General features: G+C 37.5%; 1 protein-coding gene across 1 annotated transcript in view; it reads left to right on the top strand.

Annotated features, from left to right (window-relative positions):
• Positions 1–20,413, top strand: part of LOC140233497 (WD repeat-containing protein 89-like) — a 158,635-nt gene that overhangs the window by 65,894 nt on the left and 72,328 nt on the right. The window contains exons 5-6 of the mRNA XM_072313614.1: positions 5,840–5,889; positions 17,553–17,655. Coding sequence (XP_072169715.1) covers positions 5,840–5,889; positions 17,553–17,655 — 153 coding nt within the window. The remainder of the gene's footprint in view (positions 1–5,839; positions 5,890–17,552; positions 17,656–20,413) is intronic.

Below are 20,413 nucleotides of genomic sequence, written 5' to 3'. Positions count from 1 at the left end.
TGGTAGAATTGATAGAGTAAGACAAATTGACAATTCTATGTGATCTAGATGTTGAGCAGCTGTCATTCATTTGATACACAAAATTTCACTCATTTTTATTTTGCTCACACATTTTGGCACAGACAAAACTTATCTGCTGAGGAGGACAATCCAAAATATACTGCTCTTATCATATGCCAAGAACAAATCTGGAAAAAAAGACTGATGTGTACAAATGGAATAGAGAGCTGCTCAACATCTGCCACACACAGAGTTGCCATTTTGTCTTGCTGTCTAAACTAATTAGCAGTTTATAAATATGTGTGTGTGTGTGTGTGTGTGTGTCTATTTTTTTTTTTACTGCAAAATTTTCACTTACCCACTTTTCTGGCTTTTCTGTTTTCATGCAAAGCAACATAATATCTAGATGGAATTCCCCTTTTAAGAAGTGCACATGGTTGCCATAGAGACAACCATGTCATCGTAAACAAGGTGTGCTTGATATGATTTTTTCAATCACATTGCACATTACATGTGCCTTCTCATGATTGAAAAAGATTCCTTGAGCAGATTTGCGATTGCCTCTCTGGAATGCCAAACATATCCGGCGAGGTTATTGCATCGATTTTGGCGGAGGTTGGTTATGAAACTTGTCCACATACCTTGCCAAAAAAACTAACACTAACACACACACATTCTCTCTCTTTCATCTCTCTCTCTCTGTTTAACCTCACATTGATTGTTTTTACGTAATGAAGAATCCAAATATAGGTCCAGACACAATGGGTTGTGAGCGACATTCAATCAAATTTATCCCATTAGTGTCCAGCGTGTGACAGGTAGTCCATCTTATGCTTTCACATTACAGCTGTGTGCTAATTGTTCATGATTGGTCATTAGACCAGTCCTTTTTACTGTTGTCATTCTTTTTTCTAGGTACTCAAATTGATGGGAGCATGGCATATTGGCAAGCCAGTATGCAGGTCATTATCAAATATGACAAATTTGTAGGGCTGACATGGTTCAGAAACCCTTTATTGGCGCATTGTTGTTGTTGTTGTTTTTTTCTCTCTCACAATGTGCAATTATTTAGAAACCTCATTAGAAGTAAACAATGACTAAGAGTCTGTGATATCTTACAAAAGGAACGCTGGAAATATGCCTTTTGGACCTGTAAAGGCATATGTCAAGAATAAAATGAAAAAAAAAAGGTGAACTGACATCCTTCCCTCAACATTATTCCTGACATTAAAGGAACTTGATGAGTACATGCAAAAAAAAAAAAAAAATAATGGTTGAAAGCTTGTTACAAATTTTGCTGAAGAAAAATGGAAAGTATGCCCTTAACTCACATAGTGTACGTGACCAGTAAATGCAAAGCTTCATAAGGAAACATTAAGATAGTAATATAATCCGACACATTATAACCCATGATGGGTGATTGAGAGTGAATAATGAAACAGGTTTTAAGGTCAATAAATGTAAATACTGTGTTCTTTTGGAGGAATACTGAAAATCTGCCCATATGGCCAGTAGAAGCATTGCTTAACCCGTTGAGGACGGACTGATTTTGCTACAACATACACTTCCCATAGACACCTGCCCGAGTATACTCGGGACTCGTCCTCAACGGGTTAAGTGGAGAGAGAAAGAAAAATGGACCTCTCTCTTGAATGTTATGTACACTTTAAGGTAGAATGTAAAAACATTCCATTCTTGCCAAAAAATACCAAATAAAAGCTGCCAAGATATGTTTTAGTATTATCTTGTCATAAATCTCAGACAGAAGTTCATATCTACCACAGATTACTGTTAACATATATCTCTTTGTGAATAGGGCCTATATCTTTTCTACAGGTTTCTTTTTTTTTCACTAGCTCTTTCAATGTATGCCCTTTGTTTGGAAATGTAAAGTTTGAGGTTGTTGTTTGAGTATGTTTTCAGACTGAAAATGAGCAAGAGAAAAAAAAAAGAAAAAAAAAAGTGGGATCCGTTGATAAATTTCAACATGTACAGTATATCAGAATGTATTAGAGAGACAGAGAGAGAGATGGGGAGAGATAAAAGTGGATTAGGGAGACAGAGAGAGAGAGAGAGAGGAAAGGAAAAGAGATGAAAGAAATGTCTTATTTACATGTACAGTATATTTTATATGTGTGTGAGAGAGAGAAAAAAAAGAAGTTAGAGAGATAGATGATAGGTTTCAACGTCTACAGTGTAAGCATGTATGCACCTGACAGGTGTTCATATACATATCTGGGCCTCTATCAGCAAATCTGAATCTCTTGGGGCAGTATAAGGAGCCCTAGTTACACACAGCTATCAAAATTCTATGTACTGACATCAGACAAAAAGGCGTGGATTATCTCACCTCCAAGGTACCAATATTCCATACAGTTGCTCATTTTCCTGTAGGAGGAATTTCCAGGTTAGAAGAGAGTAAAGTGAGAATTAATTAACAATAAAGTCCCTGAAATATGTAAATCGATTAGCGATTATCCAATTTCTGTTTTTGCCGTAAAACTGGAATCATCACCAATTAAATTTGAGGCTTGGTAATGAACTTCAGTTTCATGAATCTCATAAAAGTCCTCTGTTTAAGTTAATACCACAAGATGGTATATTTTTTACCCTTGCCTGTATACTTCACATGTATATATATATATATTTTTTTTTTCATTAAACAGCGAAAGGTTTATGTCATGTTTGTATGTGTATGATTGCCATGTTCTAGCTCCGTACAACTGCTGATGAAAAGGGACCCCATTAATATTTGTGATGTGTCATGCAATTTAAATTGCTTTCTTCAACTTTGTGATTATCATGTTTTGAATCAATCATCAGCAACAACAACAAAAAAAAAAATCTGATTGAAATGCTGGGAGTCAGAATGAAGTGGGAAAATGTTTAAGTATTCCTTCTATTATTTCATCTCTTAATGATTTCTTGTCTTTTGTTTATTGATTTGAGGGGAGAAATGCAGTCGTGACTCGAATGAAGTGTGCGTGAATGCCAGATGTTTGAAGACATTGAGCAAAGTTTCCTTAGATGTAGAGATAGAAAGAGAATAACTTTTTATGATATTTGGTCTGATTTTGGTGCAGCAAGAATGACATTCCATTCAATTTAATTAATTTTTATTTTCCTTTTGTGAAAATTTGTTTTGTTTGCATGCATATGTGCATAAAGGACATCGGTACATACATGGAATATATATAGATACATGACACAGACCTATAAGAGAGATACATAGAAATGCAAGGAATATACAATACAATATCAATAATTGCCTATGTCATTTCTTTCAATCCAGAAATAGGGATGAATGTAGGGACAGATTTGGAATCTTGACTCTCCTTAATGGACGATTCAGATTTCATAGAAATCATTCCTATTAGTCATCCAGATTTGTCTTTGTAAGGGAAGAAAATGGGTAGAGTACCTCCATAATGGATGCAGTAGACAATGATTAACCCTCTACGTGCCACATTATATTACCATTCCTGCTCATAGGTTTGTGTGATGTGACATTTATGTACATTTGTCTCATTGGCATAGAAAGGATGAAAGATCTTTATGGCAGGGAAGAATTAAAGGACAAGTTACATGTGGATTGAGTGAAGGCAACAATGTTAATAGAACACATCAGTGAAAGTTTGGGGAAAATCCGACAATCTGTTCAAAAGTTATGATTTTTTTTTTAATATCTGTGCAATCACTGCTGGGGGAAGACTACTACAGTGTATGATGTCACATGCGTACAACGATATAAGGAAAATAAAAAGAGAATTTCACAAAACTTGACTTTTTGAATAAAGTGCACATTTCCTCTACTTGTTACTAACTTATGTTAGGGGTAATATTATTCCCCCTGACTTCTGAAAGAGAGAAGTCAAGTGTTCTTTTATTATGTGAGAAAAGTGACAATATCTTGAATTTTCTTTATACTTTCTTTATATAGTTGTACTCATATGACATCACAAGCTATAGTAGTCTTCTCATCCAGCCATGACTGAGCAGAAACTTCAAAAATTCATAACTTTTGAACGGATTGTCCGATGTTCCTCAAACTCTCATTGATGTGTTCCACTAATATTGCTGCATTCACTCAACCCTTATGTCTGTGAAGGTGAACTTGTCCTTTAAAGGAGACAGTGCATGGAGCTCAATCTGTGTATATGCTGTCAGTGATTCAGCATTAACTCATTGCAGACTAGTCCTGAGTATACTTGGACAGGTGTCCATCATAGGCACAGAGACTCCAACCCCAAGCACCTTCTGATCTGGAGATTCTCCCACCTGAAACCGGAAACGGGAGACTCCAAGTTGATGTGTGCGAAGCGCAAAGTTCCTAGGATTCTAGATGTTCTCTGGTGCTATCTAAGGCTTATTTTTTCAACATACGATAGAAATAAGTAAGAAATCCTTTCCACCGGGAGACACAGAGCCAGGGCGGGAGAAATCAAATCTCAAACGGGAGAACGGGAGATGCAAAAATGGGCTTTCGGCGGGAGACTCCCGTCGAAAACGGGAGAGTTGGAGTCTCTGTAGGCAACAGTCATGAGTATGCTCGGGCAGTTGTCCATAGGAAATGTTTGTTAAAGCAAAATCAGCTTGTTCTCAGTGGGTTAATGCTTATCTTCAAGTATGTTGGTTAAATCTCAAATCGTTTTGTCATTTTCAAGTTCATATCTTTCTTCTCCTCTTTGTTTTGTTTTTTGTTGGGGGGGGGGGGTAAAGGGGCACCTGTTTCGTCTCATGACTCAAGGATCAGATCGATTTTCTTTTGCTGGTAAATATAGCAAAAGTGGAAAATGCTTTAACCCAGATTTGTCATGACAATTTTTCCTCAGCAGCTGTGTCTCATTTGATAGGCAGGGTTTTCAAATATAGTATGAATATAGTGGAGGCATGCATGGGAACTCTGCTTTGTATCATTTTTGTAAGAAAGGACAAATACCACAGGAGATCTCTTCCTGTTGGGAGCTGTCATTTATAAATCGGTCTTCTACTAAGCATGGGGGGAACATTAAATCACAAAATTTGGGAACATGAAATATGTCTATTCAGGGCTTAAATGCTGTCTGTTTGTTGTTAGGGTTAAACTAAGGTTATATTCTTCCAAATGACCTCATTTTTTCCCATTGCCTTTCATGTAGTGCATTCAGTCTTCATGTACATTTTATCTTTAAATGGCACTCTGAATTGACATCATTGAATACTATTATGGAATGTTGACGATGTAAGTGATGGTGATGTAAGATTGTAAAGAGCCAATTGAGGTGCTTTTGAACACTTCACAAGGCAAGACTGTCATCCTTTATTCAGTGAGACAGAAATAGCTTTCAAGTGTGTCTAACCAGCGGCTTGTTTGGTGGAGGAAGAATTCATAGTGTCCATTAAAAAAAGAAAAAGTAATAGATATCCCAAGACTGTGATCTGGGCCCCGTTGCAAGAAAGTTGCAATTAATTGCAAATAATTGCTAATTTTTAAACAACCATTCTGATTGGTTCAGGGTCTGCCCTATTAAGAAGACATGCATGCAACAATGATTTTGATTGGCCAGTGACAATCAGTTGCAAGTTGCGTTTAAACGCAAAGTTTCTAGCAACGGGGCCCTGATGTTTTTATGTGGGAATGGAAGATCTTTAATGCTATATCTCCGGTAATGACAATAGATGGCATTAACGAATGAAAGAAAAAAATTGTAAAGATACTCCTGGACATTATCATGATTGTGTAGGTTATTTCTATTTCTATTGTGTTTGACATCATGCTTCACTCATGTATTCTTTCTCAGGTGCTGACACTTTTCTTTAACATTGCAGTATGCATTCTTCTTTATTTATTCCTTTTCAGATGTTGGGATACCAGAATGAAAAGAAACAAAGCTCCACAAGTCTTCACAGGTATGCTAATAATCACAGTTTGTTCAGACTTTTTTGTGATGTGATGATATAATTAGTATTTTTCTGTGTGTTTCTTGAATCCTTTCCATGATTGAATTTGCTTTCAGTTTCAATTTTGACAAAAATGGGTAACGCTAATGATACTGTATTTGTTGTTATCAAGTCCTTTGTTGCATTGTCTAACAAAAGAAAAGTGAAATATTGAAAGTGCTTTTCCTCAAAGCATAAATAAAAGCAAGTAAGGTATGTAAGATAGATGAAAGGTAATTTGAAGTGAACTCAGAAATCAGAAGTGAGCAAACACCAAAACCAAAAGTTTGCATGACCTTTGCTTAAGAATCTCAGGTCATTGACTGAAGGAGGTATAAGGTGAGACGAACTCTGGAGTTGTTTGTTGAGAATGTCACTTTGTATGTACATTTCACTAAATGGGTTCATACATGTAAGCTTGGTAAATTCGGGTTCACATGTAGCTGCCCTAACTTAAAGTTACATTCTATAGCTAGCTAATTTTGATGGTAGTGGTGCCCCAAGGGCCTCTAACTTTAAGTTAGGGATGGTGTGAACAGAACCCTTACTTAGGTAACTTCAAGTTAGAGCAATGCTCCTACTAACCAGAGAACATCTTTTGACGAGGACATACACTGAGTGATAAGGGTACTGTGAAGCATCGAAGTTACCAGGGCCCATGTAAATTGCTAAGAATATGCTTGACTCATGTATGAGCCAAACTACTTCTCATAAATGTATGTCAGTGTGCAGATGTGTTGTAAGCATGAAATGGGGGTCAATGTTTGTGGCGTAATGTACTTCTGGATTTTATATTGTAAGTCGTTGTTAGGTTACCACAGCTCTATCATCAATTAATGATGAGCATTGTGTGAATGTAACTTGTAATTAGGACCTTGTTTACCCATTATTGATGATGGTGCGACTGTGTAAACTCTGTTTTTGGCTGAAGTATCTATGGCACAATTGTATCAATTTCATGGTGGGTTTGACAGATTGCAAAATCAATAGGCAGCTGTATTTGGCCCATTCTCAGTAAAAGCGTTCAAATACGGAATTTTGGTGTCGCCGACATTCCATGACAGTTTGCGGTTCCCTGAAACCTATTAGATACTATTTAAATGTTTATAATACATCACGAGGACTTTATTTGTTAAAAATAAACACGATCAAATGCGGTTGTCTGCCTTTTTGTATAAAATTTTGCTGTTAAACTTCGTTAAGACCCCCAAAACGCAGTGTCGCCGGCTATTTCAGAATTATGTTTTATTGCTCCTCTCCGTCCACAAACACACTTTCCAAATATTATTTTCATGGACGATGAGCATATCATGTGTGCTAATCACAATACTCAAAAAGTTCCAAAATTTTTATTGACTTCTTTTTTTATAGCCTTTTGAAACCTGTCGCCAAATTCACCGCCAGATACGTTACCAGTTTCTTTCGTGTTACAGCATTGCGAAAATAACAAGACTATGCAATGACCCTGTGTATATGAAACCCTGAGGATATACTTCATACATTGCAAGTACTTAGATTTTTTGTGCAACAGCTCTTTTTTTAGAATACGGTACAATGTTTCAAATATCGGTTTTCTACACTTTTATTTGGACAGATACGTGACATACTTTTCACGCCACCCACTGCGACAGATATTGCAATGTCAGACAAATTGTATGTTATACATTACTCCTCGGAATGACGCATCGATTCAACATTAAAGTTTAGTACAAGTGAGAAATATTTGGTAGATATCGCTCTCATAATAATATGATCGACCATATACGTTACCACAGATACGTTACCCCAGATACGTGACCGAATTTTGATGATTGGTCTTGTGCTTTCTGGGGATCAAATCTGGTCAAAATTCATCCCTACACATTACATGCTTCGTTTTGTTGGACCTCAGGATTATATTCTTACACCAAAAGGACAGAGAGGTGAAAAGATCAACACTTCCACATGATTTTTCTTGCTGCGTCAGTGTCTCACAATTTAATGCCAAGTTTTCCGACAGATACGTTACCACATAATCAAAATGCTGAAAAGAAATTGTAAATGTTTTTACAAACAAATCGTTGTGTGCTCATAAACTCCAAAGTTCTGTTCTATAAAACCCAGTCACTTTCATATTCTATGCAACAACTTTGAACGTTTATTTTACAGGACGAAGCTAAGATTCAGCATATCAGTTTTTTGCTTTTCAGATTTAACAGATACGTTACGTATAATTCAGGGCACCCACGGTGGCAAATAATGTTATGTAAAACAAAGTGTTCATAAAACAATTCTGCATAGAATGACGCTTCCATAAAAAATTAAAGTTATGTTCAAATGAAGAATATTCAGTAGAAATTGCTTTGTAACTTCACCGACAGATTCATTTACGGTACGCCAGATACGTTACCAACTTTGAAAGAGTAAAAAGTAGTTTATGAAACGCTTCCGAGAAAAGTTTCAGTGTTCTGTTGCATATTTATTCTAGTGTTTTTCAACATATGAAGAACTACTCAAGATTCATTGATAAGTTGAACAATTATTTATTCATTTTCATTAAAAGGGATGAGCCAAATACGTTACCATAGGTCAAACAACTGTTTAGCATATCGAGTTCATAGAGACTGTACCTACTTCCTTCTAAATGCCTGCAAAAATATATTTTTTAAACCTTGTTTGCATTATCCATCAAAACTTAATGAATATTTATAGTCAGATGGATAAATACATTCAGACGTAAGATGAGAATATTCTGTGAATGAAGAAATCAGCTTTCACATTTAGGGGTCTTTTCCACTACATTTGATAGTTTAAATATTACGTACAATGTTTAAAATGGTTAATTTGGGCTTACATCATTCATTTTTACATCAGTTCATGAGGTAAATAATTAAACAGGTGATATTTATTAATTCATACACAACTAAAATTATTACTTATATTTTACCAGATACGTTACCAAAGGTGATTCGATGTTTTTTAATAGTTATTTCCCTAGGAAAGCAATTCATATTTGTTTCCTGTGAAATTCCAAATAGGATCGTTCCCTTTGCATGATTTGTGGGATTCGAAACTTTATTTGTAAGCGAAATTTGCTAAAAATACAAAGTGAATCTTAAGGTTATATTTCATTTCAGCAAAAAGCATATTTCAACCTACCACACAGAAATAATTTCTACCAATTAGCAAGGGATGACAACATCTTTACCTCTTGAAAAACCCCAATATCTTTAGGGGGGACAGATGTCTTTTCCTAAACAGAAATTGGATCAAAACAATAAATTTAATTCAGAGTTAGGAGTCCATTACAACATGTAAATTTGCGGTAACGTATCTGATTGGTGATCAAAAATCATATATGATGCTCTATTTCAATTCATTTTTACTCAATGAATGGCCATCATTTAGAATGTTCCACTTTTTGTTTCGTATTTGACCGGTTTTGAAGTTTCCGAAAACACATCTTTGAATGTATTACTTTGTGGTTGATTTTTCGGTTTTACTCACATGGAATTGAACACTTAATCTGAGAATGGCCCATTTATGCTATGACAATAGGCACATTGTTACCACAATCTACATGTTGTACCTGTTTTGTTATTTCATTGTTTGTATCACAGTGCCTTGTTGCACTTGTTATGTTATTATATCACTGGTGTCACAGTGCCAGGTGTTTAGAAAGGACAAAGTATTCACAAACCTGGATTAAACAATAGACAGGCAGAGCAGTCAAAAGTATTCACACACCTGAATTAAACAATGGACAGGCAGAGCAGTCAAGATTTAAGCTTTCATGCAAACAAATGAAGAGTAGATTTTCAACTTTTCACTGAACACTTTAAATGAGTAGCACTTAGCAAATATTAAGGTGTAAAGAAATTTCTTTTGAAGCAATCATTTGTTTGCTGATTAATGGCTTTACAGTAACCATCTGTTCTACGTTTCTCAAAGTCTAAAGCAATTTTTCATAGGTGAAATCTTCATAGATCTCATTTTCTCCTCTTCTCCACTCTTAGCTCTAAGAAGGCAAGTTTGTTTGTTTGTTTGTTTGTTTGTTTGTTTGTTTCATTTCCATCTGAGAAGATGCCTGGATAGCCCTTATTCAGCTGCTATAGCTGGTCTTCCATGGGGTCCAGTTTGATGTTAGGTGGGACCACTTCACTGGGTTAAACACCCTGCAAGTAGCAAGATCTTGTCCTCTCGTCTTCTCAGGATGGAAAAGTGAGGAGGTTCGATGCCACATTTTGACTTCTACACTTATTAGTCCTAGAAGGCAAGAAGAAGACAAGATCTGAGATTCATATCTGGCCTTCTTGGACTTGAAAAGTAATGAAAAGATGAGAAGGCAAGGAATTACTTTTTCATCTTTATGGCACTTGTGTGCTTCCATACTCTCTCTCCCACTTAATCTGACCTACATGCACTTCCCTTGTTGAGTCCTGAGAGTTGTTTGTAGGCTGGTCCATTAAAGGTGATGAATCCTAGGCCATAAATATTGCCAAAGTCTTGTTTATATTTCTAAAAGTGGCCGGGGGAGGAGACAGAAGATGGAAAAAAAAAAAGAACATGTGGCAAAGAGAGGGGAGGGGGAGACAATTTGAGGGGATAGTGGAGCAAAAAAAAAAAAAAAAAAAAAAAGAAGAAGAAGAAGGAACATGTAAGCCACACAGCTGAGATTTAACAGACTGCATAAACAGATGGTTAAACAATGCAAGCTGCTGCATGTGTAGTCGGTGACGATGATTTGAAAGATGTGGCCTGATGTAGGCATTTACGAGCCAATGGATTGTTTCCAAATAAAACTGTGTATTCCATAAAAATGATGTGTAGGATCCTTCTTCTGTTTTGAATGTCCAGCTAGTGTGTATCCTTTCCAAGAAGTAAAAGAATATTTAAGAGAAATTATTCCCATGTTTACCACATAACCTTTTCGTACTTCTAATTTGTTATAAATAAGTGAACTATAACTGTCCCATTACAATGAACCTTTTCTATCTGTGGGCCAAGTCACGTAGACACTACGTGCAGTACATGCACCCGTTAGGACTTGTTTTCAATACAGCTGAAGAATGTGATCTTTGTAAAAAATTCAACAAGCATTCAAAATTAACACTCAGCAACAGTTGACTTGCAAGAAGCCATTACATCCTAGAATTACGTGATAAAATATCGAGATATAAAACCCATATTTTACTCTCATTAACGTTCTTACCATTTATACTGATTTATTGTTTATTCCTTATCCCTTTGTCAAATCACCACTGTAGGGGCAATGTCTAAATGACTATAAAATGCTTTTAAAACGCATTACTTATGAGGAATTGTTACTGTAAAAGTGGAAAATTTCATAATATGAAAATTTTTCATGCATTTCACATGACACAAAATTAGAATTAAAATAAAAGCACATGAAGTGTTGGCATGTTGTATGTAATGCTATTCTATACTTAAAGTCTGCTGAAATAAAAAACATGAGAAATTTGTCTTTCCTGGCCAAGTGCACAAATTTACTCACATAAAAATGTCCACTCTTAATTGTGTAGTGGATATCTATTGCCTCTATGAGTAATAAGTATGTCTTGTAAGTGGTGGTTTAAAGAGAGGGTATCGGTAGGTGTAATAGAAATGATGTACAACCATGGAGTTTTTGTTTACTATCTTTTAAAGTCATGGGCATCTATTTATGAGTAATAAGTATGTCTTGTAAGGGATGGTTCAAGAAGATGGTATCAGTAGGTGTAATATAGATGATGTTCATCACATGTTTATGCAGATGTCAAAATGATAAGCTATACTTATACATCATGGTTGCTTATTTCGTAAGAGATCATCGTATTTGATCCTCAGCCATAAATTATCAAATCTCAAAATGATACGACTTCGCTGAAGGCAACAGAAGAAGCCTTCATTAAACATGGAAGTTTGAGTTGTGTTTTTATCATTGCATTTCTGTACAAGTAGGCAGATAAATCTGGCGCACTTTTCCGAATGCATTATTCTGACATTGGTATCACACGCAGAAGTTGTTTTTGCTGTCATAAGATGCTAATGGCTTTCCTAAAAGAGCAACGAACTCCCTTTTATATTGAACAACAAAGCATTCTACTTCCTGTTTAACTTCTGCAAGTGAAAGTTTTTTTGTAATTGCTGCTGCCTCTTGACATTGATTGTTATTGATTTTGTTCCTCATTGTCAAAACATTAGTAGAATACTTTGGATTTTCGTTCAGTCAGAGATGTGAGATGTAATATTGAAGAGAAAAGGCTTGGATAGAAAAGAAGTGAGACAAGGAAATAAAAGAGAGAAAAAGTGAGGAAAGAGAGAGAGTAGAAAACAGAAAAGTTGAGAAAGGAAACCTGGAAGGAGTTATACAGAAGACGAGGTGCGGATTTCTCCGAAGGATGGCATTGCCCTGCCAATATCTCATCACAGTGTTGGCTGTGGAGGCCCCTTGACAATAATATTTGCAGCCTAATCTGGCTACGCGCCATTTGCCAACAAGACTGATAGGCCCACAATGGCTGCGGTGGCAACTTTTTGCACAATCCCCTGCCACGAGATCAACTCCGGAGCGAAAGGAGAGGAGAGAGGATGCCGGGCCTGCCAATAAGGGATATGGATGCTTCTCTCGGGTGGTCTGAGTCATTTGCAATTCCTTCACCTGCACTGGAGCTTTTGCGAATCTAAAATTGTTAAAACTTGTGCGTCAGAGTCCAATCCAAATCGCATTGTTAGTAGTTACCTGGGAGAACAAGATTTGACAAGCTCTCTGGTTGTTGATGAAAACTCTGACTTGAGGCAGTACATATCAGATATTTGACAACACAACAAAACTCTCTCAATGCCTGAAACCAAGGAGCATACTCAAACATTTCATTCCAAACCCTTGAGTTGAGAGGTATGAGCCTTAAGTTGCAAAGACATAAGGGGGCATCGGCGTAGCCAGGATTTCATCTTAGGGGGGGGCGGTTAGTCTGCGAGGGAGCGAAGCGACCGAGCCCGAGCGAGCGGAGCGAGCGAGGGGGGGAGGGTGTGGGAGGGGGGTGTCCCCCCTCCCACGGTAAGAACTTTTTTGCATTTGGATGTTGTAAATGGTGCAATTTGATGCCTGTTTTTGCGCGTTTTATCGACGTGAAACAGTCCCACTTGTTTATGGTAGCAGCTTATTTTGATGTAGATTATTATTGAACAATTTGCCTATAAAAGGGTATAATTTAGATACACTTCTTGTATTATTCATTTCACTGAATATCATGAACGCGACTGAACCCGAGCGAGCGGAGCGAGCGAGGGGGGAGGGGAGGGTGTGGGAGGGGGGTGTCCCCCCTCCCACGATAAGAACTTTTTGCATTTTGATGTTGCAAATGGTGCAATTTGATGCATGTTTTTGCGCGTTTTATCGACGTGAAACAGTCCCACTTGTTTAAGATAGCAGTTTATTTTAGTGTAGATTATTATTGAACAATTTGCCTATAAAATGGTATAATTCAAATATTCTTTTCACTGAATATCATGAACGCGACTGAACCCGAGCGAGCGGAGGGAGCGAGGGGGTAGGGGAGGGTGTGGGAGGGGGGTGTCCCCCCTCCCACGATAAGAACTTTTTGCATTTTGATGTTGCAAATGGTGAAATTTGATGCATGTTTTTGCGCGTTTTATCGACGTGAAACAGTCCCACTTGTTTAAGATAGCAGTATATTTTAGTGTAGATTATTATTGAACAATTTGCCTATAAAATGGTATAATTCAAATATTCTTTTCACTGAATATCATGAACGCGACTGAACCCGAGCGAGCGGAGGGAGCGAGGGGGTAGGGGAGGGTGTGGGAGGGGGGTTTCCCCCCTCCCACGGTGAGAACTTTTTACATTTTGATTTTGCAAATGGTGCAATTTGATGCATGTATTTGCGTGTTTTAACGACGTGAAACAGTCCCACTTGTTTAAGATTGCAGTATATTTCAGAGTAGATTATCATTGAACAATTTGCCTATAAAATGGTATAATTCCAATACACTTCTTGTATTAATTATTTTCACTGAATATCATGAACGCGACTGAACCCGAGCGAGCGGAGCGAGCGAGGGGGTAGGGGAGGGTGTGGGAGGGGGGTTTCCCCCCTCCCACGGTGAGAACTTTTTACATTTTGATTTTGCAAATGGTGCAATTTGATGCATGTTTTAACGACATGAAACAGTCCCACTTGTTTAAGATTGCAGTATATTTCATATCATGAACGCGACTGAACCCGAGCGAGCGGAGCGAGCGAGGGGGAGGGGAGGGTGTGGGAGGGGGGTGTCCCCCCTCCCACGATAAGAACTTTTTGCATTTTGATGTTGCAAATGGTGCAATTTGATGCATGTTTTTGCGCGTTTTATTGACGTGAAACAGTCCCTCTTGTTTAAGGTAGCAGTATATTTTAGTGTAGATTATTATTGAACAATTTGCCTATAAAATGGTATAATTCAAATACACTTCTTGTATTAATTCTTTTCACTGAATATCATGAACGCGACTGAACCCGAGCGAGCGGAGCGAGCTGAGCGAGCGAGGGGGTATGGGGAGGGTGTGGGAGGGGGGTTTCCCCCCTCCCACGGTGAGAAGTTTTTACATTTTGGTTTTGCAAATGGTGCAATTTGATGCATGTTTTTGCGTGTTTTAACGACGTGAAACAGTCCCACTTGTTTGGATTGCAGTATATTTTAGTGTAGATTATTATTGAACAATTTGCCTATAAAATGGTATAATTCCAATACACTTCTTGTATTAATTCTTTTCACTGAATATCATGAACGCGACTGAACCCGAGCGAGCGGAGCCAACGAGGGGGGAGGGGAGGGTGTGGGAGGGGGGTGTCCCCCATCCCACGGTAAGAACTTTTTGCATTTTGATTTTGCAAATGGTGCAATTTGATGCATGTTTTTGCGCGTTTTATCGACGTGAAACAGTCCCACTTGTTTAAGGTAGCAGTATATTTTAGTGTAGATTATTATTGAACAATTTGCCTATAAAATGGTATAATTCCAATACACTTCTTGTATTAATTCTTTTCACTGTATATCACGAACTCGACTGAACCCGAGCGAGCGGAGCGAGCGAGGGGGTAGGGGAGGGTGTGGGAGGGGGTGTCCCCCCTCCTACGGTGAGAACTTTTTTCATTTTGATGTTGCAAATGGTGCAATTTGATGCATGTTTTTGCGTGTTTTAACGAGTTGAAACAGTCCCACTTGTTTAAGGTTGCCGTATATTTTATTGTAGATTATTATTGAACAATTTGCCTATAAAACAGTATAATTCAAACACACTAGTCTTCTTGTATTAATTCTTACACTGAATATCATGAACGCTGTCTGTTCAGCAATCAAACAGAAAAAGCATGCACACGAGGGTGTAGATAGGGGCATATCCCCTCCCACACGAAGGTGATTTTGCGTTTTCAGACCTGAAATTCAGCGATCTGGTGCAAATTTTTGGTGCAACACTTTTTCATCGAAGTGTTAAAATCACGGAATTTAGCTCTTATTCCGAATGTGCACCATCTGTGCGTATGTATAAAGTCTAGTGAGGTAGAATTTAGGGGAAGGGGGATTCCCCCTCCCGCTCGCGGAGCTTTTGCGTTTTTAGAATTGAAATAAAGCGATCTTGGTATAGCCACAGTCTACTTCTTTGCATGGCGGGGGGGGGGGGGGGGGGGGGGAACAGGAAGAAGGCGTTGGCGAGTGTTATCTCCACTCTTCCCTTCCGATGGAGCTTGTATCTTTTTAAGGCTGAAATTGAGATATCTCGTATACGCATAATAAGCATATTTGATGGAATCAACATTTGGGTAATCAAAAAAAAAAAAATGATGGGGGGGGGCGGCTGAGGGAGGAAAGGGTCGATTAAAAGGGTAAATTCCCCTTATACATGAGGGAACCTTCAGTTTTCGGAATATTAGTGAAAAGTCTTGTGCACTTAGAATTATTCAGAATTTTTTTTAATCTAAAAAGTGTACTTAGCTAGGGAAAGCGGCAAAGAGGGGGAGGGTTTGGGAGGGGGTATCCCCCTCCCAAGCACGAGAGATTTTGCATATTTTGAATTGAAATTCAACGATCTGGTGCACACTTTGAGTGAAATATTCAAAAAAATATATCTTATTTGATGAAAGGTTGCAAAGGAGACCCGCTTCATGTGCATGCATACAGTATACACGCATTTTTTTTTTTTCCGCCTCCCAACTCCTCGGTCCAAATCTTAGGGGGGGCGACCGCCCCCATCGCCCCCCCCTGGCTACGCCAGTGTAAGGGGGTGTATCTCAAAGAGGAAATGTCTTATTCTACTCCTTCCACGACAGATTTACATCAGTAGTCAACCTGCGCTGACGAAATCAGTACCTGATAAATGATGTCTGAAGTGCTTGTCAAATCTTTTGCATAAGATTTTATTTAGAGCATGTATATGTTATATCTGCAAAAAAAAAGGGGAGGTGTTTTACAGTAAAATACTTTGACAGCTTATGTGGAAGCTGGCTGAATATTAGATAAGATTTCAAACGACTGTGTAAGCAATGCTATCTCGTGCAAAAGAGGACCTCGCTATTCATATGCATTGCAGGTCCAAGCAGTAGCAATGCTGCATGGAATTATATTTCAGGATCAGCTAGGTGAATATCTGTATGATACAGTCATGTGTATCAAATTCTAAATGGTCTTGTGCTTTGGATAATCATGTTTTCAGTCTTGCAAGATATATATATTTGATAATTTTTTTACGGGGATAGTCTATGTTGGTTTAGAAAGACGTTCATTCGGTTGGGCGAAATTCAGTATCTTCCGTGAATGTTTTCTGTGTATGTTTTACATGTGTCATTTTTATATACAGGGAGTATGTATGTATTCTATGCAGCGAGTATTTGTGCCATCTGACTTAAGTGAGGTATAAACTCCCAAATGTTGGAGGAATATAAAGTGACCGATCAATAGTCAATTTAACTGGCATGCATAGATATGAATTGTGAAACTTTTAAAGCCTGGAATAAGACTATCATGACAGTTTGGAAGTGTGGATGATTGCACCAGCACCCTGCATCCTTGAGACTGTTATGAATTAACCATGGTTTGAATGAAGGTGATGCGTGGTCTATATGAGTCATACCACAGAGACCGGTCTGTAGTCTGATACCTGAATGTTTTATTCCTCTCTATGATTTAGAGCAAAGAATCAACTATGCATGGTATTTAAGCCAACATGAAAATTACAGAGAGCAGATGCTGTATTATTTTCTTCCTTTCGACATTTTTCACAAATTAATGACTTTAAATTGTAGTGTCTGTCATCAGCCATCAAAGCTAATGAGACAATGAGTTTGTGTATTTCTTCTGGCTATAATTCAGATATAAAATTACTGGATGCTCTTTTTCTAGCTTTAACAAGTAAAAGATATGGAATTCATACTTTCCTTTGATTAGTTTATACAGGCCAAAGTTTCCTTGTTTCTTTGTTTGTCTTTAAATCAATTATAATTCAATAACATTGAACAGTGTTGTGATATTCACAAGACAATATCAGAAGCTGCTACTGATGGATTACTTATGTGCTGTTGAGAACCGTCAAGGATCACATATTACAACTTTTAATGTTGTAATTCCTTCTCTCTTTTTTTGCCCTGTTTCCACAGGTTATGAGGGGAACTCGTTCACAAGTTTTGACATAAACTGCAGTGACGACATCCTGAGTGCAGGGACAGAGGCTGTGGAAAATGATGCCTATCTCATGTTTTGGTAAGCCATTCATATTACAATTTATCGTAACAACTCTATCAATAGCTCCCTGAAAACCAACACAAACCACCTCTCCCATCTACATTTCAGCAAGTGGTTTTAATACCAATTACAACTTTCAATATTCTACTTCTGTGACTCTGCAACTGCCATCACTGCTACATCTACTTTTTTGCAAATCCACTTAGATTACTTTCATCCCACGATGATGAAATTTCACTTTTGATACCTCTGTTACTACTGTTGCTGTAGTGTCTATCACTTTTCATGCTATTAAACCATGTTTGCTTTTCTGCTATTACTATAAATTCTTCTAGTACTACTGCTATTTGTATAACTTTTACCACAACTGCAATTAATACCATAACTAAAACTACTTCCAACTTCTACCACTACTAATACTACTACTACTAGTGATATTATGCTAGCATTACTACCACCACTACTACTACTTTTACTGGTGATATCATACTAGCATTACTACCATTACTACTACTACTGCACTACTACTGGTACTGCACAAACATGCTAGCCCCCACTTGATTTTTGTTTTCAGGCCGTCGAGAAGTTGTCTGTAAACTGAGGGCTAATATCTTATGCATAGCATGTGCAGTACTTACTGGTAAGCTGTCTGCTTCCTATTAGTGTACACGCAAGATGTCAAAGCGTGTTTAGGTATGTCGATTTAATAAATGCTCCCATGTTCTGAATGCATAATGTCTTTGCATCAAGGATGACCTCTGTTTACACACCATACTCTTCTGTAATTTGGTTGACTCATCTTCAGCATTCTGTAAGGGCTAACTGTTTGCGTGAAACTCATGCAAACCTCAAAGTGGAGATATTGATAGCCCATTATTTTTTTGTTCACCTTATGGCAGCTTATGATGCTGAAAGGCTTGGCACAATGCCCTGAAGAAAAAAAAAAATGTATTGGAGGGAATGCTTGTACCTATTTTTTGTCTTTGTAGCATGTATACATTATCTAATTGATGATGTTGTAGGTGTGATGTTGTTGTGCCTGAAAGAAGGCACTGTCAGCTGAACTTTTCTATGTGAAATATTTAATGGTTTGAATTAGTGGGCAATAGAGGATATTAGCAATGAATTATGTAGCTGGATAATGATCGGATCCACTGTGTAATGTACGTTCCTTGAATTTTTAGTGGTGAATAGGCCACATCATGGAGCTTTTGTCGTTAAGAAATTGCCCCTTTAAGACAGGCCATCATCTTTCATCAGTATAATCAATTCTTTCATTTTATGTTTTAGCTTGGTGTTGTGTATAGTGCTTTGTCTTGTATGAAAAGCCTGTAATTGATTACATCGATAATGATTGATGGGGGGAATTTGCGTGCGTGTGCTGACATTTGGTGAACAGAATACAAACCCTCTTTGAGTGATGCAGAGAAAAGGAACAATGTTGCTGATGAGGTACCATCTAATGCAGTAATGTTTCATTCCATAAGTTAATTGCAGCTGTAATGTGTTTTTGAGGGGGTTATTTTTGCCTTTGAATAGTGCAGTGTGATGCTGAAAAGTGAGGCCTGGCCGGAATAAAGGGAAAAGTGCAAGAGAAGTGTATTGCAAGCCATTAGTGAAACGATCCTTCCAGGCATTGAGTAGTAATGGTGCATTTGCTTCCTGTTTTTGTAAGGCCGTGAATGCAGTGTTTCAAATTGTGCCACTTACTGCAGTCCTGATGTTTGTAGGGTTCTACTCTTCTAATAAACATCACACATAATGCAGTAAAATCCATTTTAACTTCAATTTACAACCCATTTGAGCTGCCTGAAATTGTTCACTCAATTGGTGGAGGAGGATTTAGCAAAATTTTCAAGATAATTTGCACATAAACTTTGCTGCCACATTCTGCGGTGCATTTACCTCATTAGCACAAGAAGAATGCAATTTAAGAATATAAGTGACATTTTCTTTCTCAGTAAAAATCAGATCTTCAGATAAAACAGCCAACTAAGAGGTTTTTCTCAAGAGAGTAATAAACTTGTAAGCAGTAACATTTATTCCATCATGAATGGTTATTTTGGCACCACAGCCAGACCCATAATGCACTAATTCTCTCAAAATAGAAAGAAAGGACTAAAACAAATGAGCAATCCATACATTAAGTTGTTAAGGCTGTTGTTTGTTTGTTTATTTGTTTGTTTTTTGTTTGTTTGTTTTTTCTTTTCTTTTTTGCAACAAAATATAACCTTTCAACCAACTTTCAGTCAAAACATGAGCATACTTTCATGCTGTGTTTTTGGCTTGTGATGTGCTTTCTTCCAGACTTGGTTGGCACACAATCTTGCTACTGTAGGAGGGCTAAAATGTATGGTACCATAGTCGTCATGCCTACTAGTGCATTTCTTAAAAAAAAAAAAAAAACAAAGAAAAAGAAAACCATTATCATGAGAAAGCTGTGGGTGTATGTTTTGACTGAGGTTTATCTCATACACTGGCGCGTTTAGGATAAACTTTTTGTTTAGGTAATGGGTCCTTCTATATCCCAAACTATGCATCAGATATGTAGATAATGTATATTTCCCTGACTCTCAGTTGTTACATTCTAAATAGCTGTGTATGTTAGTCATTTTCATGATGGATTGCACATGTATTGAAGCTCAAGGAAAGACTTCAAAGTGAGGTGATCTGGAAAAAAAAAAAGGAAACATGAATTTCATCCCCAGTGGAAAATGGAGAAAAAAAAAAATGATATCTTACCTGCCTGCTGTCTCAATTTTATTATCTAAATGAG

Source organism: Diadema setosum, chromosome 9 (genome assembly GCF_964275005.1).
Source record: "Diadema setosum chromosome 9, eeDiaSeto1, whole genome shotgun sequence".
In the NCBI taxonomy this organism is placed as follows: Eukaryota; Metazoa; Echinodermata; class Echinoidea; order Diadematoida; family Diadematidae; genus Diadema; species Diadema setosum.
This window is presented reverse-complemented; position numbering and strand designations above follow the sequence as displayed.